The following is a 26,042-nucleotide window of genomic DNA, read 5'->3' as shown; positions in this document are numbered from 1 at the left end:
AGAATGGAAGACTGCTGTCCCCACCCCCAAAATGTCTCCTGTCTTGCATTAACATCTACAGAGCAGTGCTTAATGAAGGAGGCTGCAGATGACTAGGTGGCTGCCTTACACACCTCAGTCATAGAATCATAGAATCACAGAGTTGGAAGGGGCCATACAGGCCATCTAGTCCAACCCCCTGCTCAACACAGGATCAGCCCAAAGCATCCTAAAGCATCCAAGAAAAGTGTGTATCCAACCTTTGCTTGAAGACTGCCAGTGAGGGGGAGTTCAGTCAATGGGATGCTTTGTCAAAAAGTGGCAGACGCTGACTGAACACATTGTCAAGTGTGCTCGTATGTGTAGGACTCTCTTCACAGTGCAGGCAACCCAATCTTGACTGTATGGACAATCTAGGCTGGTGCAGCCTTTCCCTTAGAGCAGGGGTGGCCAAACCGTGGTTCTCCAAATGTCCATGGACTACAGTTGACAGTACAGGCAATCCAGTCCTGACAGTATGGACAATCTGGATCGAGGAGGCCTTTCCTTACTGGCAGGGGCTCATGGTAATTGTAGTCCATGGACATTTGGAGAGCCACAGTTTGGCCACCCCTTTCTTAGAAGGTTCAGCGAAACAGACAAATAATGGCAAGGGCTTCCTGAACTCACTTGTTCTTTTAAAATAAAACAGCAGGACACATTTCACAACTAAGATGTGTCGGCTGTTTTTTGCCTCAGACGATAGGTGTAGGAAAAAGGTGAGAAATCCTGACTAAGACAAAATCTGGAAACTATCTTAGGCTAAAAAACTAACACTGTGCCTTAGCACTACCCTGTGGTAATGAAATTCTAATTCTAGTGATAATGGACAGGTGACAGGTAACACCTGTCTATTTCCCAACCAACCTATGAAGCATCTCCACTTAAAGTTATAGGAGATCCTAGTTAAAGGTCTGCAAGCATTAACATTAATTATTGAGTTGGAAAGAGATTGATCTCTGGTTTCAGGTCCAGATCTCTACCCTTGGATGAGAGGTATCCTTAACACTCAGTAGATCTGGTCCCCAGGGGAGGTGGATAAACCTGCCTTTTGACCTCTGTTGGAGGGCCTGGAACCAATTCTGCCTTGGCCAGAAGGGATGCCATGGGAGTAGTCAGCGACCAATTTGACTACAACCATTCCTATTAAGGGCAAGGGAAGGAAGGCATAGAATAGGATCTGATTCCAGATTAGCTAGAAGGCATCCCCCAGAGTGTGGGGCAACAGAAATGTGAAACCTTAGAGTTGAGCCTTGTGGCATAAATCTCCGTAGTAGGGCAACCCCATTGTGCAAAGCGGCATATAAAAACCAACTTTTCTTCTTGATTTGTTGCAAGAACATGTCAGTTGAGAAAAGAGCCCTGAAGTCCTCCGCCCACAGGTGCCTTTCAGGAAAGATTTTAGCCAAGCATGTCTTCTCAGGATTACAGCTGAGGCCATTGTGTGCACGGCTGTATGTTTGCCTGTATGCAGCTGTTGCGTTGACAGTATAAGTGCTTCTGTTGGATGACTTTGGCTAAAGATTTCTTATCATCTGGAAGCTGGTTTAGATAAGGGATGATTTTCTCCCACAGGAAAAGTTTGGCACACTGATGTAATACCTTGGTCATTAGCTGTTCTAAGGTTTAAAAAAATGACGATGCATAGGTTTTACGACTTAAGGCATTGATTTTTCTACCCTTTTTATCAGCTGAAGTGGAATGGGAACTATCTGCTTAGCCTGCATCTCCTCTGCTACTAAAGAGGATAGAGCAAGAGGGGTGAACAAGAAGGGGCAGACCTCCTGCTGAATCCTATATATATTTTCTACCTTTTGTGATGCAGCAGGAATAGAAGATGGTTTTCTCAAATAGCTTTTACCATTTCAAGAATTCCTTCCAGGATTGGAATGGCTGTAGTCCCTGGAGTATGAGGGTAGCACTGTCGTCTTGGAGTTTAACATCGGTCATCTTGGAGTTTAACATCCAAATATGTGATCTGAGTATCCAACAATTGTGCCACCTCCTGTTCTGAGTAAAGTCCTCACTTGGCAACACTGGAAGCAGGCTATGGACCTGCGTTCTTCCTTGCCTTTGGAACCGTAAGTGATCGGTCCTCAACAAGGGGAGGGCTCCATTACACATGTGCCTGTGTCTGTTCCATCATCTAACCCAGGAGTAGTCAACCTGTGGTCCTCCAGATGTTCATGAACTACAATTACCATGAGCCGCTGCCAGCTGGTAGGGGCTCATGGGAATTGTAGTCCATGAACATCTGGAGGACCACAGGTTGACTACTCCTGAATTCTAACCCATCAGTTCCACGGGCGATTCTGACAGTTCCAACCATCCTGGACAAGACTGAAGTAAGGATATTATTGCAATGGACCTGAATGAGCCCACTGAGAAGCTGGAGCAGGAGGTCCTGAGACATGATCTAGGGGGATCTTAACTGCTCATGTCAGTTCAAACACAGATGGGGACCATGCCAATGACAAGCAAATGGGAGATGGAGTGTGCAGAGTAGTGTGTTTGCTAACCACAACAACAGCCTTTGGAACTGGTTACTTTTAATTCAATTTCTTCAGTTCCAAGTGCTTGGGCAGTTCTGTAGAACCTGAAGGATGAGATTTATGTTTCAACTTTGACCTGTGCTTCTTCAACAATGGCAAGGCAACCCATTTGGAACATTCTCAGGTGTCCCAAATCAGGTTGAACTTTGGAATGGAGTGGATCGAAACCACCGATCGGAGAGTAAGAAACATAGTCAGAGACCAGGTTTGGGAGCTGGGAAAACAGTCTGTTGTACTGGGACAAACTTTTTGGTTGTTAGTTTAGCTGATTTTGAGAGTCTTTTCTCATAAAATGGAGTTAAGTCAGAAGGTGCAGGCTTTGAGAATAAACTGCTGCAGATTTTACATGCTGATAGGCTATGGCTCTCACCCAAATATAACAAACCATCTATTCTTGTCACCTTCGTGAAACAAGAGAAGCATTTCTTGAAAGGCATTCTTTTTCCAGAGAAAAACAGTGAACTAAGAAGTGTTCTTCTCCAGCAGTGGCAGAAGTGTTCTTCTCCAAGAGTGAGTAGAGAGCACCTTTCTGGAGTATGTGACCAACGTTAGGGATGTGCACCAAGAAAAAATCCAGTCCTTTTCCCATTTGGACTGAATCGATTTTGGTATACCCAAATCATCCAAATCCCATTATTGGTACAGGGAAACGGGTGATTCAAGTACAGCCAGACTTCTGGGGGATGGCCTGCGTAATTCCCCCGTGGGACTGCACAGGACAATGAAAATGAACCTTGCTTCTGTTGCACTTACCTGAATTTGGGGAATCATTGTCATTCCAAGGACTCTTATCATATTCCCCGCAACAAATGGCTGAAAGAATATCCCCCTCCCCTGCCTGAAGAAGAAAGGAGGCTTGAAGTTTTTTTGTACCCCGACCCACTTCTGAACTGGCTATGGCTCTGGCCTTTGCATCCAACTCTTTCTTTTTGATAATATTAATTAAGCAGAATAGGACAAAAAGGAAGAGGAACTTCTGAGGCAACAGAAGGCCATGGGAAAAAGGATCACTGCCAAACAGAGATCTTTCTCCCCTTGACCAAGAGGAAACTGTGTCAAGCAAGCCTCCTCCCTCCTCCTTTGTGCTGGCGTTTATAAGCAAGATTGGAAACTGGAAAGATCCAGCAGAGAGCTGCCACATTGACCGTGTGCTGCTATTGTGAGATGACCTTCAGGTGGCTGGGGTGTTAAAATACGAGGAAACAATCAAACAATTGGACATAAACTGTTCTCAAATGTCCAAGAGTGTTCCTTGAACCATGGATTAGAAAGGCCTTCGTGAATCCTTTCGTTTAACTCCTTAATCCCCAATAGTAATTCATCCAAAATAACTGCATTGTCATACCTCCTTTCCCACCCTTGACCTTCTCTCCCCGCCCCCGCTTATCCAGTTTTCTGTACTGACAAAATGTTGATGGTGGCCTTGCTTGGAGGCAGGGATCTCTTGGCTTTGGTCCAGCAAGCCCTGTCCATCGATGGGCACTGTATAGAGTTTGCCCCAGAGCTACATCTGGGTAAGGAGTGGAAATCACCAAAACTTGACACTCCAGGTTTTGCAGATGGGTTTACTGCAATCTTGTAAAATGATTTCCCCTTATACCATTGGGCTTGATCTGCTTCTCATGCGTGGCAGAAGAAACGACACTATCAAGTTATCCATGCAGGAAGGTGAAAATGAAACAGCCAGGGAAGGAAGACCCGTGGCAAATCAGCCATTGGGGAAACACGAGTGAAGCCCTTCTTTGAATGTATACATATGCGCAAGCTGACAGGAGACGGGAAATGTAAACTGGCCGTTTTACAACAGCAGACAGCCTAGCTCTAGCCCCATCCTTGAGAGCTCCTTGTATCTTTCCTCTTCCCCTTTGGAAGGAAAAATTGGCATCCCCAAGGATTTTTTTCTCTCCCTGTTCAGCCTTCCAGAGCGCTGGGAACAGAAAAATGCCCTTTTATAGGCCTGGTGCTGCATTTTCCATGAGCTCACATATAAAACACAAGGCTGTGTAGGGCTGGACCTCAAGGTGGAAAGAGGCCCAGAATGATAACAAGAGGACTGAGAAAGATCCAGGACTGGCCTAGGCAGAAGAGCTTGTACTGGCTCATGTTCCAGATAACTTTAATCAGATGCTTTAAAGCCAAGAATCAAAATGTAAACAACAGTGCCTGTTATTCCTTCCCAATGTGTACAATTTGCCAGTCCCGTGGCCCCCGGCAGACACATTACTCCCACCCTTACCTGCTTTTTTATATCCTTCAGCCTGGCACCTTAATTCCTCTAAAACCTCCACCTAAAGATCTCCTGATCCCTTAAAATGATTTTATTTCTCCTAATGCCTGGAAGCCCTCAGAACATTGTGTTTCCATCTCTCTTTCATTTTCCCCCATCACCCCCAGTTTAAAACTTGAGAGGTTGCGAAGCTTTTGACAGGGCTGGAGTCAGGGGTCAGAGTAGCCAGTCACCTCTCAAAGCCTGGGAGCTAACTGAAGCCACGAGAGGAAGCAGAGCACCAGGGAATTGTGCTGTGCTCTCTCCTCTGGAAAGTTGCCAGCTTCAAGTCCCCTGCACTGGTACAGTGTATCTGCCTTGTAGTATTCAAAACCCAAAATACAGATAGTTTGAAAAGAAGTCATAATGTGCTCTGTCCATTGTAGCTGCAACCGGGATGTGGTGATGCAGTGCAGAGGAGGAAGAACAGAGCTACAACTGGGGGAGGGATTGTAGCTGCAAAGGAGGGGGGGGGGTCACCAACAAATTCTGAGTGATATTTTGGGTTGTCATAGATTTTCAAAGGCTGCCTGAACTCTCATCTATTTGTACATGACTCTGTGAATGATGGCATTTTGAGGGTTTTTATAGCAAATTTGAGGGCTTACACAAGTTTGCAGAATCCTTGAATGGGGATCCTTGGAGTTAGGTCAGCTTTGTATTCTGCCCTTGCAGCCCTGGCCATACCACTAGGGTTGGCAGAAGACCTCAGATGCTGAGAAGGGGCCTTCTCTTCTCTTTCCAAATATCTCCTACACAGCTGGGAGAGAACCTGGAGACTTCTCTCTCACCTCCTGTCTAGACCCTTATATGGGCTACCCATAATCACATCTCAACAGCCTGCCCTGCCCTCTTTAGCATGATGACTTGGCCACAGCTGCTAGCAATAGCCCCCTATTTGGTGAAAAGGTGATGCTGTATTTCATCTGTGGTGGTGGCACCCTTTGGGCAACCAGGCTGAGTGGTTGTCAGTCAGTACAAACCCTAAGGTTAGAGCTGGCCCATGAGAATGGGGTGGCATGGGGGAGGTCCAGTCTTGGACACCTAACCAGTGGTTGGCCCCATTGTGGGGGTTTGGATATCCACACAAGGGACTGCCCATGGCTATCAGACAGACTGAGAAAGAAACATCCAGTCTACCTCCCTTCTGAAGTAGAATTCCGTACAAGCATTCCCCATTGCACAAGAAAGATCTGAGGAACAAGGAACCCACAGAACTTCTCAGCGGGTTGTTTCTCTCCATTTTATTATTAATATAAAAATATTCAGATATTTACATCAAATAAATATAATTCAGTAACAAATAAATTACACTGGAATTGATGGGGGCTGGGGGGAGTCAGTTGTGTGGCTTTTGTTAAGAAGCCTTTTTCACGTCTTATTTACACAAGTCTTTTAAAAAAGGTTAAAAAGGGAAGTAGTGTGAAACCAGCTGCAGTTGGCATGGGGCATGCACGGGTAAGGAAGAGCCACGGTCAGGAGGAATGGGGATATCTACACCACATGTTCCCCACCCCAAGAGGGAAGATGGGTTTAGTCTCAGCAGTTACTTAAAAAAAAAGATGGAAAAAATTAGTTCATTTGTCTCCTTCTCACACACACAGTGAACCCACCATGTGGCTGATTTGAGCAGGACTTGAACCAGGTTTACTCGTGAGGCAGAACCCAGCAGGAAGTTCACCTCCATAAGCCTCACTGAAATGAATGTGCATCTTCCCACTCAGATCAAGATATGGAAGAGCTTCCCCTCGGAGTGTCCTAGGAGCATTAGTGTGTCTGTGTTCACATGGGGTGAGGTGAGGGGAAGGTTCACCACATGGGATTGTCTGCCTCAGGTACCTAATGTCTTCCATCGGCCTCTATTCTCACATCCCTCTTTTCCCAGGAAAAGAGCACAATGCACTTGCCTTTAAAAAACCCAGTCTTGCAAGAAACTGCAGGTCCTTAGAAACGAGAGGGGTAAATGCAAATAATCATCATGTGAGCCCCCAGTGTTCCATTCATGAAAAACCAGCCACTCGATTAACTTGGCCCATCAATAGCAAATGGCTGGTAGCTACTGGTCGGCATTGGGGGGAGGGGGGGAGGGAAGGAAGAAAGAACAGCAAGGAGCCAATGGCAGCTTTATACTGGGAACCAGGCTCTACCCTGTCATTTTCCAATGACCTATCAGCATGACCACTGGTCACAGGACCCATTCGACAAGAAACAGGTCTGGGTTTGGCCCAACAGTCCATCCATCAATAGTTCAGTGAGGTCAAACTCACCAATCCAAGGCAAAGGAAGAATGAAAATACCTCCCGCACAGTCCTGGGAATGTCCTATAAGGAAGCACGGTTGAAAAAACAACAACAAGAACACTGGAGAACATGGAAAAGAGCATGGGAAGTGTATAAAAATTGAGGAGGTTAAACAGGGTGTTAGAAAAAGAGTGCCCGGAGCAAGTCTTTAAATAGGATTTCATTAAAAAGTAGTCCTGGCGAAGGGCAGTGATCCCAGCCTCGTTTATGAGGTAGTTGTGTAGCGTACAAGTCCACAGCACAGCTCATACTGATGATTCCTCAGGGTTAGAGTCAGGCAGTGCCTGCCTCTGTTTGAGTTTGCGGCGCAGCTCCTCGGCGAGGTCGCTGTAGTCTGGCCGCTCTTCGGTTCCCAGGTTGAGACGGATGTAGCCGTTGGAAGAAGAGCCACGAATGTTGCCCAGGTTGATGCGATTGGGTGAGTGGAGGGGCGGGGACTGCAGTGGTTGGCCAGGGATGCCATTGGTGGTGGGAGAAGGGGTAGTGCCTCCATTCTGGCACACGGCGTGACCCGGCACAATCTTAAGGGAGCCATCGGAGTAGTAGTAGCTGGCTGGGTCCCACAGCTTCTCGTCAGAGTCTGAGGTGGTGCTGGGAATGAAGGTGGGGCTCTTGGACTCTTTGGGCAGCTCAATGGGGTAGACCAAAGTGCTCTCGATAGCCTTGGAGCCCTTCTCAAGCTCCTCCTTCAGTCTGCGCCTCAAGGATAACACCACCAGCAGGAGCACCAAACACACAGCTGCCAAAGCAATCACCACCATCCACACCAGGCCTAAGTTCTCCAGGGGAGCCCGCGCCTCCAGCGACAGGGCTGGGCCAGAGACCACCACTACAGCATAGCCTTCGGCCATCAGTTCATTGCGTTCTTCCACCTGAGAGCACTTGTATGTACCTGTGTGCCTTGGACTGGCGCCCAGGATGATCAGGGCCTGGAGATGGGAGTCATACAACACTGAATTCTGCTCTTCAAGCAACTCCTGCCCATTGAAGGACCAGCGGGACTTGGCCAGGTTGGAGGTGAGGCGGCAAGGAAGCACCAGGTCTGTGCCTGCCATCACCGTGATGTTCTTGGCAATTATCTTGACTGCTGTAAAGAGAAGGGCAGAGAAATGGTAAGGAACAAGGACCACCCTAGCCATTCTTCCAGAGGGAGCTGGTTGAAAAAAGTTAGCACTTCATCACACAGCGAGCAATTAGCTTCCTTCGGCAACACTTGAGTAATCTGCAGTTCTGGACTTGCGATTTCAACGGCTGCCTCTCAGTTGTGTACCTTGGCTACAACCCATGTTCTTTTGGCATTATGTGCACATGAATTGAATAAGTAAATAATAAATGAGGAACCAAATGTTTGGGTTTTTTTGAAGGTACAGATTTGGGGAAGTGTTATTACGTTGATTTAAAAGGAATGGGTGAGGACAAAACATTCTGCACCAACGAAATCCTGACATTTTGACAATTGATCTTCGTAGCATGTACCAGGGCCACAACCGTATTGAAACACCCCCCCCCCTCTTATTTTGGACAATCTGATTTTGGACAATTAGATTAGAAGGCTTAGAGCAGGGGCATTCGCTGGCAGGGGCTCATGGGAATTGTAGTCCATGGACATCTGGAGGGCCGCAGTTCGACTACCCCTGGCTTAGAGCACGGAATGTGTTAAGTATGTTCACAGTATGAGGAGGTGAATTGTAGGCTATCTCCAGCACAGTCCATCGTGAAGATCTGCCTGATTTCACGAAGAAAGGTGCCTTCGCCACATTAAATAGAATGGCTGAGGGGACAGCCAGGGGAGGGGGAATAATAATAATAAAGAAAAAAACACTGAGGGGAGGGGACGACGGGGGAAGTAGAAAACTGTAGGTGGAGCAAGTAGAAAAAAAAACTATAGTAAATTGTTTATTGTGTTGTGATTCTCTCCTTCCCCCACCCTGCATTCACCCCCTCTGCAGTTCCTCTTACACTGTTTTAAAGACACCTTTCCTTCTGAAATCAGATAATCACGGACTCTGCCACGGAGCGACAGCAGCCAGGGGACAACAGCTTGCTTGCTAACCCAGTAATGGTCCAGAGCCAGATAATACAGGAAATCACGTGTGAAGAGGATTTCAATACTATCTGACAATTGCTGCAAAGTCCCTGTAGATTAGCCATACAAAACATTTTGCCCTCGCTTGCTTATTCAATTGTTGTGAAAACCCTTCCCCAAGCAGCAGAATTGGAGCTTCTTCCTGGCTCCAATCTTCTTGCTCTGGCCCAGGCCGCTCTTCTTGTCCTTCTGGTCTGCCTGCCCTGCGGGTGGGCTGGTCCTCACTGGGGCTGATGCCATGTTCTTGTTGGAGGCCATACCCAGAGCTCCGATCCGCTCGTCAAGGGTTCCCGCCTTCTCCGGGTCTTCGCGCTCGTGTTTTAGAAGCTCCGGAAGCCTGCTGACTCTTGATGCAAAGGCTCTTCGCTGTGCATGTTTCGCCTTCCATGAGGTGTAAAATCCTATCTCAGCCTAATTAAGCTAAGTAACTAAGCCTATTTCTCTTTCCTTTCTAATTTTTTTTGGGGTTGGTTGTTAAACTGCCTAAGAACAGGGCTCTGAGCGTCCTAGCTGAGCAGCAGGGCAAATCAGCCGGGAGAGGTCACTCAAAGAGGCTTGGCAAAAAAAAAAGTGCATTACAATTTGCCCTACCTGGGCGAGCAGAGGCATGACCTAAGCAGCTGGATGACTTCGGCCCGACTGAAGGAGAACATCTTGTCCACAAATCACGCATTCACTTCTTTGACTATGTGCATATTCAATAATGCTCATTTTATGCCAAAAGAACATGGCTTGAAGCCAAGTTACATGACTGAGCGATGGCAGCTGAAATCACAAGTCCAGAACTGCAGTGCTGAAGTGTTGAAGCATCAGCCACGTCTCGTGGAAAATCCTCCCCCCCCCCCCCCCCCGATAATGCATTCTGTATCTCCTGCCTTCTGGCAGAGGCATGGTTTCTTCACAGCCACATTTCCAATGATTGGATTATGCCAACCATCGCTAATGAAACTTAACCCAGGGTGGCACAGCAGGCATATGGATGAGCCCGTCGTGGGATGTGATGCCGAAAACAAGACTGAGTTATTTCCTACATGCTGGAAACCAAGCTGTGTTCCCTGCTTCCTAGGGGAACTTCCATAAACAATGGCTGGACGGGACGTCTTAATGGAACGTGGTGGGAGGGGAGAGCTTGGAGCCGAGCCAAGAAACATGCTTCGAGCTAAGCCATGTTCACTACTTCTTAGTGGAACTGATCAATCTCAAAGGGCCTAGCAGGCAAAGGAAAGGTGGAAAGAATGACTATCAACCTGAATTTGCACTGTCTTTGAATGATCACTTAATTCCTGCGTGCATAATTAAAAATACGTGATTTTAATTAAAAAAAACAAATTATAATATCTGACTAACAGCTAAATTATTCTTTTCTCCCCACTGGGGTGAAAAACAACATTCATTATTATAATACTTTAGCGTGGTCACCTTCAGCCTCCCCGCCCCAAACAGTGACTACATTTTTAAAGGTGTATTCAGTATGCACAAAGCTGGTGAAAACTATGGGATGTCATCTGCATCAGGAACAGTTCTTAGTGAACATATTAACACCCCACACAAGTATTTGGAAGTGCCAGCAGTATAAAGCACTGGGGGCTGAGATTTAGCCCTGCTGAAGCAAATGGACACAATATTATATGTGAATTTTATTAGTATCTGCCAACATTCTCTGTCATTCTCTGTTAAGGATCCCCAAGGATGCTCTCTTTTGAAGATCTTAGTATCCAGACCAGGGGTAGTCAAACTGCGGCCCTCCAGATGTCCATGGACTACAATTCCCAGAAGCCCCTGCCAGCGAATGCTTCTTCTCCATTTTTCAGGGGCAGTTTATAGTCGGCCAAACATGAACACCCTTCCAACACCTCCCAAGATTAATTGTAACACACTGCCTGGCAGGAATGGACTCTGGAATAGATGGCAAATGCATCTTACATACTAAAAGTTCAGATTAGCGAGTTGGCTAGGGACTGATTAACTGCTGGCTTTCTCTCCCAATCCAAAACAGCGATGCATAGTTTTGGAACAAAAGGACCTCAGGTAAACTGTTACTAATCTCCTCAACTCCCAATCTCTCTTCCCTGTCATCCTTGCAAAACTTAATTAGCAACCGCTAAAAGCACACTCCACCCTAGCTATTTCCTGTCCTGTAATCTAGGGGTCATCAAGACATATTTACATCTCTGATCTGATTTGACCCTGGCGGAACAATCACAGTTATTCTTTTGGTTCCTGGCAGACTTTTGAGGTTCCACGATGGTCTTTGTCCTCACTTTGGATAAACCCATCACCTGCCTTCCAGTTTCTTTATCATACTTCCCCCCCCCCAAAAAAAAAAAAAAACATTTCAAGTAAATTGTTGTAGAGGCTAGCCCAAGGTTACAAATATAAACTGGACACCTAGCACCCATCTGTGTGTGGAATTCTCCACAAACACCCTGCCTTCATCTACCTGATTATTTTGCTGCTGTCTCCTTGGACCCCTTCACATCGTGACAGTAACTACAGCTTCCCCACTTCCTCATTACCATTACCATTCAACCCTGCCATTCCTTAATTTCTTGAGTGTATATTGGTTTGTGTATTTGTGTTTAGCTTTAAGTTCTTACTTAATAAAAACAATCTTCCAGTTAACTTTGGACTGGTTTGTTTAGATTCTCTTGAGGAAATAACCCTGTATACATAAGTTGGAGATCCTGTTGTTACCCCTTCTAGCATTGCTAGCTTCCCCACCAAATTCATAAATATCTAGCAGTAGACTTCCAACAGATTGCCATGTCTTAATTTCTGTTCCACAATCTCAAAATACAGCAGGCGCTCAAGCAGACCTGGGTGCACACGCTTTGTGATTCTGGTCCTGAGCATAAATTACAAACACACACACATGTGTATCCTGGAGAAGCCAGGGATGGAGTTGCCACAACACTGTTGCCTGGAGAGAACAACAAGGGCAGTGAAGGACTCACCTGGCCTGAACACACGCATGGGGCTGCAGATTGCTGGCTGTACTCCCAAATCCTGGAAGAGCATCGAAGACCTACAAGAACAAAACACAGGCAAATCGCAAGAGTGGCACAGAACTGCACTCCATGACCAAAAACTGCTGCCAAGGGCAGATGGCAGTGGAATAGCGAGACCAGAGATGGATCTATACACCTTGTCCACAAACATGGACTCCTTGTTGTAGGGACAGAATATGGTACAGAGCAACTACTTCTTGCTATTAAAAAAAAATTATAGACTTCTCGGTAAAAAACTTGTTCAGATAGATCACATTTGGAAAAAGATTTAGAAAAATAGTTTTCAGGAACTGGTGCACCCTGCTCCAACCTCCAGAATGCTTTAGTTGTCCCAATCTTTTCCCAGCCAATCAATGCATTGCTTACCCATCATAGGTGTCAATGCGAACACAGGAGCTCCCATTCCTGCTCCAGGCACAGTAGGGGTCCTTGGCGAGGATACAGTCTGCACAGGAGTGGTACTTGCTGCAATCAGCCACAGGAATCTGGGTAACTTGGGAATGGGAACCAGCAAACAGCACCCTCTGTGAGGGAGAAGGAAGAGTGTCAAAGCTGGAGCAGCATCTGGAGACACACCTCTTATTCTTTAGGCAGCCACAGAAAAGGCCACTGGCATCCTCTTTCCTGGACTGCTGCCTTCTGTGTACTTGCCTCACAAGGGCAAGCTTCTCTTGCAAAATGTGCCATCCCCAAAATCTAAGCTTCCATTTGCTTGCCTTTTGCACCCAAGTTTCTACTTGTCAGGGCTGCAGAGAAAGCCATGAAAGCACTCAGGCCATTTCTGCTGAAATCCTAAAAATCAGAATGGCGATAAGGCAGCTTTCATGGGGATCAGAGCAGCCTACACAACTCCACCTCCCTTTCTGTAGCCAGAATTCCCTACCTACTCAACTTTCTCTAGTCACCAGACCATGCCCATTCTCCAGTTCCTTGGCTGCTCCCCCTGTCCCTGATGATAAAGATACTGGTGAAAGCCGCTACAGTGGTGTGGAGCTACTTAGGAGGACAACCAGAAGTGACTGGCCTGAAACAGGAAATGATGACCTGTCCTCTGACATCAGCTAGCCAATCTTGGCTACTGGATATAAGAGATGAAGCAGACATGGAAATGGGGCAGCACCAAGGCAGAAGGAAGCGGAGAACCTGCAACCTTATTCCTGCAGGGTGTCAGCAGGAAGACCTGGCATTCAGGACATAGTGGCTATGTCAGAGACAAAGAGCATCCAAGGACACGCCTGTGTGAGAAACCACAAGGGGCCTCTCCAAAATCACCGAGGCATTGCAGGATGCAGGGACTCTTACTAACCTGTAACTACACGCCCATCTGTAAAGCGACTGTTAATGGCGAGCCCTCCATCTCCAGATGAGATCAACGGAGGGCCAGAGCTATAACTACTGTCTGGCACCTCCAGAACTTGCAGACTTATTCCATTTGAGGACCTTTCTTACCTTCTGTGGGGACAGCACTAGGCTCTTCACAGGCTGGGCTTGGTCAAAAATCTGTAGCTCTTCAATAAGATGAACACCTGATGGCAGCATCACAGCTTTGTACAGCCAGCCCTTATCTGCAAAAGACCCATAACAGAGCAGGTCATGGCCAGAGGCTATTACAGGAAAGAATTCAGGGTGGCATGGGAGGGGGGGAGATAGATCTTCTCTTCCCCATGAAACCAATCCTATTACAGCTCCCTGAACCCACAGATTCTTGAGAAGTACCCCATGCATCAAAACTAGAATCAGTGGTAGAACACATACAGAATGTCCCAAATTCAAATCTATTTCCAGTATAAAATCTTAGGGACTCTTCTCGACAACCTGGAGGACTCTAATTAGAACACACAACTCTCAGCCAGGTGGACCAGGGAGCTTCATCTATGATCTCACATATGTGATACTTTAAGCCCACAACCTTGACTAGGTAGCAGCACCCACACTCCTGAAAATCTCCAAGCTTGCTATGGGGCAATGCCATAGAATGTATTTGGGACTTTATGCATGCAAGCCATTTATATCTCTTAATGTGTAATATTATATCTTTAGGTAACAAAATGTTTATCTAGTAGCATCCTTCTACAGGCTGGAACCCACCTCTCTGCCTAGCTCCCTGCATGTCTGCCAATCAAGTAGTAGTCAAGAAGTACAAGACATTTCAAGCTGACGAGGGCAAATTTTATTAAGTTTCCATGAAGTGTCAAAACAAGATCCTAGGTATACACCTGTTTTCACATGCTTCTTCAGTGACATGATAAATAATAAATATGTACCCATTAATTATATACCTTGCATAATTGTAAACAAAAAAATATTGAAAAATTATTATACATTGGTACTTGTGTCAATTATTTTTCAATATCCAAATGATTTTGAAAAAAACAAATAAGAATATATATATAAAAATTTCAATATGTACACAGTTAAGAATACATATTGGTGAAATACAAAAAATTCATGTATTGTATAATCAATTACCTGATTTGAAATTAAATTTTCTGTTCTATGGTTACTTTCTAAAAAAATATTTTCTAAATTTTATCTACCCCCAAATTTTTAACATTATAAATCACAATTCAGTATTATAGTATCAAATCTCAATTTTTAAGTATAAAATTCTTATAACTGGGATGACTTACCTACTAATGTCCAGTTCACCGTAGTGTAATCAATGTATTATTGTTATTTGTTTACAGTTATGCAAATTGTATAATTAATGGGTATATGTTATTCATCATTTATAGTGTCGTTGAAGAAGCATCCGAAATGGGTGTATACCCAGGAGTTAGTTTTGACACTTTATGGAAACTTAATAAAATTTGCCATTGTCAGTCTGAAACATCTCGTACTCCTTGACTGGCAACCAAGTGTCTCCCAGCAGCTTCTTCTTATGGTACCCTCTCCTGGACAGGCTCAATCAACACAGCCTCCTTGTTGGGAGACTTTGGGTGACTGTTCTGCTGCTGCTGCAGAACAGGTGGTCCCTGGAATGTAAAAGCTCAATGGTGGAAGATAGAACTGTTTAGAAAAGCCTGATGTGGATATTATTTGCCAACTGTTCCATGATAATAAAGGATATCGCAGTTCTTTATACCATGTGGCAGGTTTAATGTGAGGAAAGGATGTCTATAAATAATTTAATTAGTAAAGGTAAAGGTATCCCCTGTGCAAGCACCGGGTCATGTCTGACCCTTGGGGTGACGCTCTCCAGCGTTTTCATGGCAGACTCAATACGGGGTGGTTTGCCATTCCCTTCCCCAGTCATTACCGTTTACCCCCCAGCAAGCTGGGTACTCATTTTACCGACCTCGGAAGGATGGAAGGCTGAGTCAACCTTGAGTCGGCATCTGGGTTCGAACTCCCAGCCTCATGGGCAGAGCTTCAGACTGCATATCTGCCGCCTTACCACTCTGCGCCACAAGTAAGATGGCTTTATTTAATTAGTAAGATGGCTTTATTTTGTGGACTCTTTGAAATGCAACAGTTATTTGCGACACATGGCGCCTTTGGGGTCATCTTCTTTCCTTTTGGAGCATTGAGTCAGCTTTCAGTTTTTCAAAATAAGAAAAACGAGGTTGCAAACATTATGGTAAGCACGTAGCAACGTTTGCTGACATCTCAGAATCCAGACTGGTAACTAGACAAATACTTCAAGGGAGCTTTGGTGTACCTCATAGGCTCTTGTCCCTCACCTTAGAAAGCCAAGTCAGAATAAGGTATACAAAACAGGGGAAAATACATACATTAAACTAATTTGTTTAATTTAAATCAGATGTTGAACAGAAATTTGGGGGAATCAGAATTTTCCTTTTTTAAAAAAAGGCTGAATTTTTTTAAAGACTTAAAAAAAAAGCAACGCAATCCCAATTGCTAATCCACATGGCTCTGACAACAGGAATTCAAAATCTCAGGCAGGGGATCTTTAGCAGCCTTCTGTGTGAGATCCTTTAAGGAAGGCTGCTGGAACAGAACACAGGACCTTCTGCAAAGAGCATTCTCTATCCATGGACCTGCGAGTCTTCCAATCCCATACCTGTCCCAACAAACAGCACTTCGTAGGCATTGCCATCCAGGCCATGCACCCGCTCGACCACCAGCTGGGTGAAGTTGACATCTTTCTTGACCAGCAAGGGCTGGTTCCCTTGGGGCGTCACCACCTCGTCCATCAGCGGGTGCTTCTTGGCAAAGTTGAGAGTGTTGTCTGGCAGTTCCATGGAGGTGTGGAAGTTGTTGTGCCGATGCCAGCCAGTGATGCACTGTAAACAAGGGGAGAAGGAGGAACTCGAACCCGAATCTCCAATTTGTCCAGTTCTGAGAAAATGCTTCTAAACTACACGTAAGGAGATTGCCTCCAAGTACACCTCCTTTACCCGGGGGAGGCACACAGGTAAAAACAGAAATCACTCATTGTCTACACAGGTATGGCTATGCTGGCAAACAGCAAAAAGAGTCCCACAAACTCAGGATGACAACTTCCATGTCTGTTCAAAGCATTTGAGCCAATTCCATAGTAATTGCGATTCTACACAACAGCTCCATCAGCGTGAATTGGGTTCAGGCTTTTTTCAATGCATGCTTCACACTTTTGTTATGCTGCTGAAAAATAAGCCTACGCAGTGGCGTGATTTAAAAAAACTGTGAATGCATGCTGGGAAAAAAACATGCATGTTGGAATGAGCATGGGGATGATAAAACTATGTGCACAGGAGATCATGAAAGAGTAAGAGGTACTACTCCTGCTCCTAGTCACAGTCCAGGAGGGGGCAGTAATGAGACATATTTGGAGGTGGCAGGGCAGTTCTCTTCTGGCAGTACTTACAGCTCCAGGCCGGGGCGATGGCACCTGGTCTGAGTATCGACCCCACTTCTGGGACTGCTCCCGGTACTCTTTGTAGGGTCCTTCAAACACCTTCTGCACATCCTCAATCTGGTACTGGCAGACCGCAGAAACATCCACGCCTCCCCTGTAGGGAATTGGGATTAGGGTTAAGAGCCAACCAAGATAGAAAAGGCTTCGAGGTTGTTACAACAGCATGGCTAGAAGGAACCTCACCAAGGGTTTCAGTCTACATGGAAACCACTGACACCCGGTACTCACCCCTGAGCCACCAGCCTGCCATCTACTCCCTGGATTCCTTTTATAATCCTGTGTACCTTAGCATGCTGCAGGAAAGAATCCTGTTTGCTTGGCTGCAGGAAACAACCAGCAGGCAGAAACTACTCCCAACGCCCAAACTATACCCAACTGCTCAGCAGGGAAAGATGGAGAGGCCTTCAGGAGCAGGGCAGAGCCACAGGAACTCAAAATCAGAATTCAGAACGATTATGTTCTATAGGTGGTATAAATTTAGCCAACCTGCATTCTCATTTTAAATACCCTGCAACTTTTTCCTGCTCTGGATAACTTTTTCCGACTTAACTACTCACACCCCAAGGCTTGTATTCAACTTCTGAGCCTTCAGCAGACATTTCCTGCAGACTTCCAAAGCTCTAAGCAATGGTTTTCAAGCTGCTTCTTTTTTATTCTTCCCACGTCTTCTAGGAAGTTTACACTCTCAGCTGACATATGGCCCTGACCGTCAGCAGAGCAGATGCCTTGCTGGCACCCAGAGATGCTGCCTTACCAGCGTGCCTGGAAGACCCCAAAGAAGCTTGTGTCACGCCAGTGGTCCCCGCTCAGGGTGTAGGACCCCTGAATCCGGTTGAAATGGAGCTGCTGCTCTGGAACGGAACACATCAACCGTGCCTTCAGAAACGTTGTCCACTTCTTCTGTAGTGTGCGGGCACCACCCAGGTCCCCCTGCAGGGAAATAAAAACTTTTAGGGGGAGGAATGCCTTTGTGGGAGGGGTCTCCTGAGACTAGACCCCTGTCTTACTTAACAGGGCAACACCAATCTATGAGCCACCTTACAGAACAACGTAAGCTATGAGAGAGCGAGGTTTCTGCCCCAAGGAGCAAAACTAACTACAGTCTGACAACATGGAGCTAAAAGACTGGATGCAAACAAGATTCTATCCTGGTGTCATAAGTGGTCTCAAAAGCTACGCTGACCTGCAAGAACTGAGCCATTTGTCATGGAGGCTGTCAAACAGAGGGGAAATGTGACAAGCTCAGTGAAAGCTGGCCTCAACTCAAAGAGAGAGAGGTCCAGGTAACAAGTTCTGGATGTGAGCAAACATCAATGCACTTACTTAGTGTTCACTTTGGTGAGAACAAAATATTGTTCTCCACCATTTCATTTACATGCATTTCACACTTCTTTGAGCCTCACAACTATAAGGGGGGGGGGGGGCTGCATCCTTGCCTACCTTGCAGATTCTGGCAATCCGGGCCACCAGATGCTCTGTGTCACAGTCGTACTCCAAGGCCCTCTCGCTGAAGAAGAAGTAGACCTTATCATCATCTCCGCTGTCGCTTCCTAGACTCTCCTGGATGTAGGCTGAGCCAACAAAGTGGGGTTCTGCAAATGGACATGGAGATGGATCCGTCAGTGGGGCTGCAGCCAAACCCAGCCCGCTTGGTCCCTTCCAAGCACGCGTGCAGAGAGAATGCAAACTGGAATCCATAGTTGTTTCACGCTCTGCAACAAGGCACTGATTGTATTCCCATCCTTAGCAATATGGCAAGCTGGAGAGAGTCCATCACACACCCCATGCACTCAGAGAAGCCATGGCACATTAAAGAGTTGTGCGCAGACCAAGAGCACTGCATGCAGACCCCTTCCACCTTGTGCATGCTCTCACCATTGAGCCAGGTAGGCAAGTACTCCGTCTTCACAGAGGAGCGTGAGCCCAAGTTGCGCAGGATCACAGGCTCGGTGCCCAGAAAGTTGTTGAGTGTCGCTGAATACAGGTCTCCATCTAAAATGGTCCAAAGAGAAGGAGTGAGCCTAAGACAGGGGCAGAGACAGGGAGAGCAGAGTAGCAAACTGCCAGTCACCTGGGGCAAGTAAAAGAAATTCCTTCTAGGCAAGGAACCGTTCCCCAAACTGTTACTTTCCCTGTTCGGTCACAAACAATGATATGTATTGTTCAGTAGGTGGGCCAGTATAACTCCCAGCTGCCAGCCAAGAATTCATGGAGTGAAGTGGCCCAATGGGACCTTTCCCCATAAGTCAAATTACTCTGGTGGCATCATGGATCCTAGAATCTTTTTAGGGCAGGATCAGAAAGGTCCTATGGACTCTCCAACATTTGACTCCAACTGCTTCTTTCAAAACTGAAGCTAAGAATTGGTATAATTGTCACTGGGGACAAAGAAGCCATCTGAGCATACATGGATAGTTTTTGCTCAAAGGATGCGAAAGCAAGAAGGGCTCTAACCTGAGCTGCTCTTGGTAGTTCCTGGTGATAACTGAAATGCACTTGAAGGTCTAATTTCAGAAGGCAGACAAACGCAAAGTAGGGCCTCTCAAAATGACCCTAACAGTTGGGTAGGCTTACAAGGGAACAGGCAACCCTGCACTGGTCCCAAACCGTGTGGGGCTTTAAAGGTCAACCTTGAACTGTACCCAGAAACAGATTATAGACGGACCATTATAGACGGACCAAGACATTCCAGTTCAAGGATCACTAAATCGGACTACTGAAACTCACAGATGAAACAATACCTCTGGCTATTGACCATTGCTTAGAAGAGGGAGGGAAATCTCTGCTCCTTGCAGGCAGCAGAAGCCCCTCCTTTCAGCAACCGCAGAAGGGTGCCCCACACAGCCCAGTCTCCAGAACCCCTGCATGCCCAAGGGAGGCAAGCAAGTAGTTGCATGTAGGCAGCACCCTACTTCCCATGGCTGGGCTGGCTGGGCTTGAAGTAGGTCATTCCCAAGAATCAACAGTGCCGGAGGCAGCTGGGCCATGAAGGAAGGGGAGGCTGTTCTCCTGGGTGGCAGATCTGTGGCCTCATTAAGGGTGGCAAAGCAATAAGCACGGATCAGACCTCGGAGACTGAGATATCCTCTTGCACAATTTGCTCCAACAGTCCTAGCACAAGAGAATATTGCAGCAGGCCGTACCCCTTGATAAATAGCAGGAAGGGGATTTCCTGCCTTGGGCACCAATATCTTGGCCCAATTTTGGGTGCTACTTACCCACGATGAGGCCTGTGTGCCCCTTGGCTGGGTCATAGGGACACTTCCCCTTTCCATCTTCAAAAGACAGCCTGTCGAGGGAGAAACTGGCCAAATCCTTAAGAAGGCATCAAAAAGAGAGAAACAGACAGAAAGAGAAAGAGATGGCAATTATGGAACTGAGCAGGTGGCCACCAGCACTTTACAAAAACGCATAAACATGTCCACATGCATGAAAGCGACTTCCCATACTCACAATGTAGGCACATTTGGGCTGGAAGGCATAAGTGCCGCAGGTGTACATATGAGAACTATTGTAGGTCTGCAGGAAACGGATGTAGTTGAAGCAGTCGGTCTGCAGAGAAAGGAGATGGTCGCTTGTGAGCATCCAAAGCGCATCCATGCTCAGGGCTGCCTATATTTGGTGCCGCCACTATTCATGTGCGGAATTCAGCACCCACGGAACTCTGGCTGAAGTTTCTAGTTCTCCGGACTTCAATGATAAGCTTAGAATTGTGCAGGCAATGCTTGGTGACAGCACGGCAGGCAGAGGAGGAAGAGCAGCTGTTTTACACCCTGTGAGGTAGGGGAGGCTGAACGAGCTCTGTGAGAACTGTGACTGGCCCAATGCCACCCAGATGACTACATGTGGAGGAGCGGGGAACCAAAACCTGGTTCTCCAGCTCAGAGGCCGCTGCTCTTAGCCATTATACCAAACTGAGTTCCAATTTGGGGAGAATTAAAGTGCATTATTCTTCACTGCTTCACATACTAGCAAAAACAAATCAGATTATATAAATACACCCATAAGTGTAAGGGGTGCAAATGTGCGTTTGCAGAATTCAGCTTTTCTTGGAGCAGAAACACATGCCCAAAAACATAGTGTGCAAGAACTCTGCATAGGAAGCCAAAACAGAATGTCCCCAAGCACAACAAGGACTGGAGGGACCCAGGACACAGGCAGAATCTAAGTGGAGAGAGAGCCAGCTTGGACCCCATCACAATATTTGCCTTTGAAGGGGGTCCCTGTACTCTTCAACTGTATCCTGATTAACTTACGGTTTCCTCCAGGATTAGCTAAGAGAATAACAGGATTGGCAGTGATCTAGAACTCAGCTGTTTGGGCAGGAAGAAAGTTGATAGCAAGCTTCCCACAATCTAGCCAAGTTTCCTTCCTTCCCTTCAAACTTGGTCTAAGAAGGAGCAAGATGGACTTCCAGAATAGGCAGGGCCCATCTTTTCAGCAGTGGACCTTGGATGTTGCACTGCCCATATTAATTGTGCTTCCCACCCACCCCCAGGCTTGGCACAGCAAGAGTTCGTGCTGGATAGAGAACTTCTGAGAACTAGGCCTCTGTCACTCTCAAGTATGACAAAATGGTTGATGCTAACTTTAACATGGGAAAACTATTTTCCAGTGGCCAGGGGTGCGAGGCAAGGATCTCCAGTGACCTGGTTTACCTGGTTACTTTTGCCCTTCTGGATGCACTCTGCTTTCTTCTCTGCTGGAGCCTCCCAGAAGATCTGCAAGGAACAATTAATGATATATACCAGGAACAATTAATTAATGAGCACACTTATTTGAATAAAATGTTTACCCTAACACAATGGCTCAGTGTGGTTTATGACACAAGAAAAACCCAGACCCACAGCAATAAAGAGACAACCCTGCAAAAACATCTGCAATAAAATCTTGAAAATGCAATATTAAGGTTAAAAAGCCAAAATCCACCCCATCAATCCAACCCCCCACAACACTCTTCTGCTTCTCGCATAAGGACCCCTTACTTCCTCAAACAACCCACTCCAGTTATTGCATCTCCCGATATGCAACAATCTAAATAGCATCTCTTCTCCTACTTGCTAGCCCCCTGCAGTGGTCTTCCACAGCTCCTGTTCCTTTCAGAGGGGCTTATATGCAACTATCCCTGGGACTGTGCCTCAGAGTCTGATGCATTCACTCATCCCCATGCCAGTGCCAAAGCTCCAATGCATTTGCTTTCTTCACGATAGGGCCATTTGATTCCCACATCGATGGCTTCTCCTCCAATTTAAGGAAATATCCACCCACGGCTATTCATTTTGGAAATTACACAAAACCCCAATGCCTTGAGGCAGATGCCTTCCTGATCAACTTTGGAGCTTCCTGGATGGAAACATCTCTATGGCCAGTACTGAAAGCAGGTTGCCGATTCAGAGGGGGTTTAATCAAAAATGCTCTTTTGATGCATTGACATGCATGGAAGCTGTGCAAGTCCCTTACAGTGCTTAGTCACCTGCAAACCCAAAGCCCTGACAAAACAGACTCACTGCTTCCTTGAGTTCCACGGTGCTGGTGCTTAGGGCAAAAATGGCTTCCCGAGCCCCCACGTAGAGAAGCCCTTTGCCGTGGTCCAATGTCAACGTCGTATAGTCAAACACCCCTGTCTTGGAGAAACGCTTTGTCACTTCCTTCAGTTCTGCAAGGGAAAAGTAGACGGTATTCAACAGACTGCTTGAGGGAAACAATCAAATGCTCTCTTTGCCAGCAAACGCTTGATGTCCTACTGGCTCCATCCCTACCTAACCATGCGGTGGCACACAGACATGGTTACTTGTCCAGAGAGGGTGGTTTGTTTGCACACAGAATCCACTTGGGAGATTCATAGCCCATATGATAGTATCCCCACAAACGTGACCATATCTGGCGACCCATTGGTTTTACTGGATGGTACACAAGTGGACTTGCTTCTAAGACCATCATCAGTCAACCCTGGCCACATCACTTTGAAAAAAGCTGTACGCCCTTCTCTCTTTCACACACATTTGCTTTCTGCATTTTTTCCTTTCCAAGCTCACACCCTCCAGCAATCCAGTTCATCTCTCCAGAAATTGCTTTTCAGATAGCAGCAATCCCTGAACAGCAAGCCTCTCCTCCTTCAACCGCTGTAGGAGCCCTGCTGCCTTCCACTGCATGCAGAAGCAAAGTGTTATTACATTGATATAGTCAGCCACAGCATAACTGCCACAAAAACCAGCAGTGATGTGGGAGTACAAAAGATCTCCCCAGCTCTTTCCCCCCCCCTCCCTAAAAGCAGAACAAAAGCACAGCCGTTTCATTGCAATTCTCCAAAGGAGGCCAGAAACAGAGGGTGTTAAAAATTAATACAATTTTTTAAAACATCCCCAGTTTTACAAATCCTGTCAGTGTCTCCAGTTTCTGTTTGGCAGTGAACTGCTTTTATTTTGTACTGCTGAATTCAAACCAATTGCTCTCTGACTCAGACTTCACAACCCAGCATCAACAGAGCTCTTTAGAGTTTCTGATTTCAAGACTTTACAAGGAATTCTGCACTTCAACCTCCTGTAAGAGGAAAGGGGGTGGGGGTGAGGGAAGGAGACTGAAAACAGAAGGACGCTAAGAAAAGTGGAAAGAGAATTCTCTCCGCTATCCACAAAAGATCTTTCTGCTAACACAAAAGACCAGAGATTTACAGAACCTTGAGAGGGTTGTTGTCAAATAACTATATCAAATGCTACACAGCTTCTCATTGCAAAGCTACTAAAAGCTTCCTGGTTTTAAAGAAAGAGGAAGATCAAGTATTGTAAGTAAGAGATTGGGGAACAGTGCACAGCAATAGCCAAAAAGTTGGACTGTCTTCCTGCCCTACATCCAAAGACTGCTTGGAACCATAAAGTCAATATTATACAAATAAGGGTTGTGCACCCATGGCCCTGCCAGGGTCTGAAAATCAAGAACCAGCCTTAGAAACACTACTCACCCCTCCTCCCCTTACCAGAGCACTCTCCCTAATCTCTTCCCTTCCCTGCCATAACTGGGGTTTAGCATGACCTGAGCATTGAGGTCATCACCAGCTATGGCTTCACCAAAACCCTGGTCTGCAAATGAGCTTCAGAACATAGGTTGCAACCATTCAAGCCATGCCAATTGTTCCAATACATGGTCCACAAGCATTTGCCACTGATAGTGGGCAGATTTCTGGTTGGTGCCCAACTCCACTGGATGTAACAGAACTGTTCAGATCTTTGGCTCCCCCCCCTCCCCCCATACAAACACTCAGTTGAAACGCCTGATAGGTCCCCAGGAGCTTCAATTAACCCGTCTTTGCTTTCAAGCAGCAACCAGGTCAAAAGCCTTTAAGTCAGCAGAAGGGACAGCGCATGCACGTATTAGGGAGATTAAGGTCTCACAGCCGTAACAGTGTCCAGATGCAGGGAGATCACGGCTTTAACCCTTGGGGGACAGGGAAACCAGGAACAGAGGATGCTGGGAGAAGTTCTCTTCCCCAGCTACACAATAGCATGCTGCTAACAACTAACTCCTCTCTGTCTGAAAGGGTAAGCCCTTTCAGTTGCCTGCATTGTGATCTCCAGGGGGAGGTCTCTTTGCTAGGCTGGCACAGGGAATGTTAATCCCACCAGCTGCTTTCCCCTCCTCTGCTCAGTGATTAGCAAATTAGAGTCTATACAAACCACCGGAAACTGGGGAGCCAGGGTGGGGGAGAAACAGCTGTTTTCATGGCAAAGAAAACCGGAGCAGCTTCTGGCAGCTCACCTCTGCCTAAAAGGCTGGACAGTATCCCAGAGAGCTCAACTCCCCACTATGATACAGGGAGCAGAGAGGAAGGGGGACTGGGCATGGTGTGGGAGAAGATGGAAGAAATTCCTCTAAGGGCCCTTTCTTCTCAATAAGTGCTCTGTACTATTTTCCATCCCAAAGTCCTTGGGGAAAAAATCTGCTCTTTCCTGAAAGAGGAGCCTCAGTTGGGCTGGGAGACTGATCCCCATCTTTGAGTGAGCTGAAGGTAGGAGAGGGACAGCATAACCCCAAAGCCATGAAGGTCAGTCACCGCTAGCTTTAAAGCCAAGTGCTTGACCAGGACAACTACATGGAGCCTCCATGCTGAAAGGCAGTGTACCTCTAAATCTGAGCCACTGGGCGGTATCTGCAAGGATACTGAGCTTCAGGGAGGCATCAGTGTGGCCGCTCATGTCAGACCACAGATGAATCTCTGGCCTGAACCAGTGAGTCGGCTGCTATGCCGGAATGACAGGAATCAAGCAGGAAAGGCAAGTTTTGGAAGATGCTGGGAGATATTATGGGGCACAGAGTCAGGCCATACAGTATGCAGGTCATAGGCAAACTGGGTTTCACCCGTGTCTTCTGCCAGGAAGAAAGCTTGGGACAAAGCAGTTCTCTTTTCCAGTAACAACTTTTAACTGTGCAGGAGGACATGTTGGCGTGCCTCCCCCTCCAATTTGCGCACCTCCCAAAGCCACTAAACACTTTGGAAAAGCCTGCACCGCTCAGTTCCTGTCTGCCAGCCCTGATCAAAGGGCCATTGTTTGGGATGCTCAGAGTGGTAACTGGAGATGGGGCTCCCAGTCTGTGCAACAGAGGACCCCTTTCCCGGCTGGCTCAGGCCTTGAGTGCAGGTCTTTGTTTGCTGAAGAGATCGGCCTCTGTGTGGCGGGCAGCAAATCCCTCTGGGGACTCAATAACGCATAGGAAACGGTTGGACTCAAGCTGGGCTGGAGCAAGGGAGGAGCACAATGCTCACTGCTGGCTGCTTATGGTGGGGTGGGGGAACCCAGCCAACTGCTACAAAGACCACCTGTGTTTCTGCTAAATGTCCCTGGACAGGCAAAGCGAGGAAAGTCCAACGGTAGCATCTTTGTTTTCTTCCCAAAGCATCTACACTACTTGCTGTTGCACAGCCAATGTGTGCCTGGAGTTTCATATGATTTCACAAA

General features: G+C 46.7%; 1 protein-coding gene across 1 annotated transcript; it reads right to left on the bottom strand.

The window, feature by feature from the left end:
* Positions 1-6,065: 6,065 nt before the first annotated feature.
* On the bottom strand, positions 6,066-22,876 carry SEMA4C (semaphorin 4C). The gene is made up of 14 exons (XM_077306616.1): positions 22,851-22,876; positions 22,599-22,779; positions 21,750-21,812; positions 20,545-20,643; positions 20,310-20,406; positions 18,967-19,083; positions 18,532-18,683; positions 17,846-18,021; positions 17,041-17,185; positions 16,255-16,477; positions 13,680-13,795; positions 12,597-12,754; positions 12,177-12,247; positions 6,066-8,223 (listed from the first exon to the last, which is right to left on the bottom strand). The coding sequence occupies exons 1-14, from the start codon at positions 22,874-22,876 to the stop codon at positions 7,382-7,384; spliced, it is 2,466 nt and encodes an 821-aa protein (XP_077162731.1). The 3' UTR covers positions 6,066-7,381.
* Between the last annotated feature and the right edge of the window lie 3,166 nt (positions 22,877-26,042).

This window comes from Paroedura picta, chromosome 12 (assembly GCF_049243985.1).
Source record: "Paroedura picta isolate Pp20150507F chromosome 12, Ppicta_v3.0, whole genome shotgun sequence".
Taxonomy (NCBI): Eukaryota; Metazoa; Chordata; class Lepidosauria; order Squamata; family Gekkonidae; genus Paroedura; species Paroedura picta.
The sequence above is the reverse complement of the archived record's forward strand: the minus strand, read 5'-3'. Positions and strand labels throughout refer to the sequence as shown.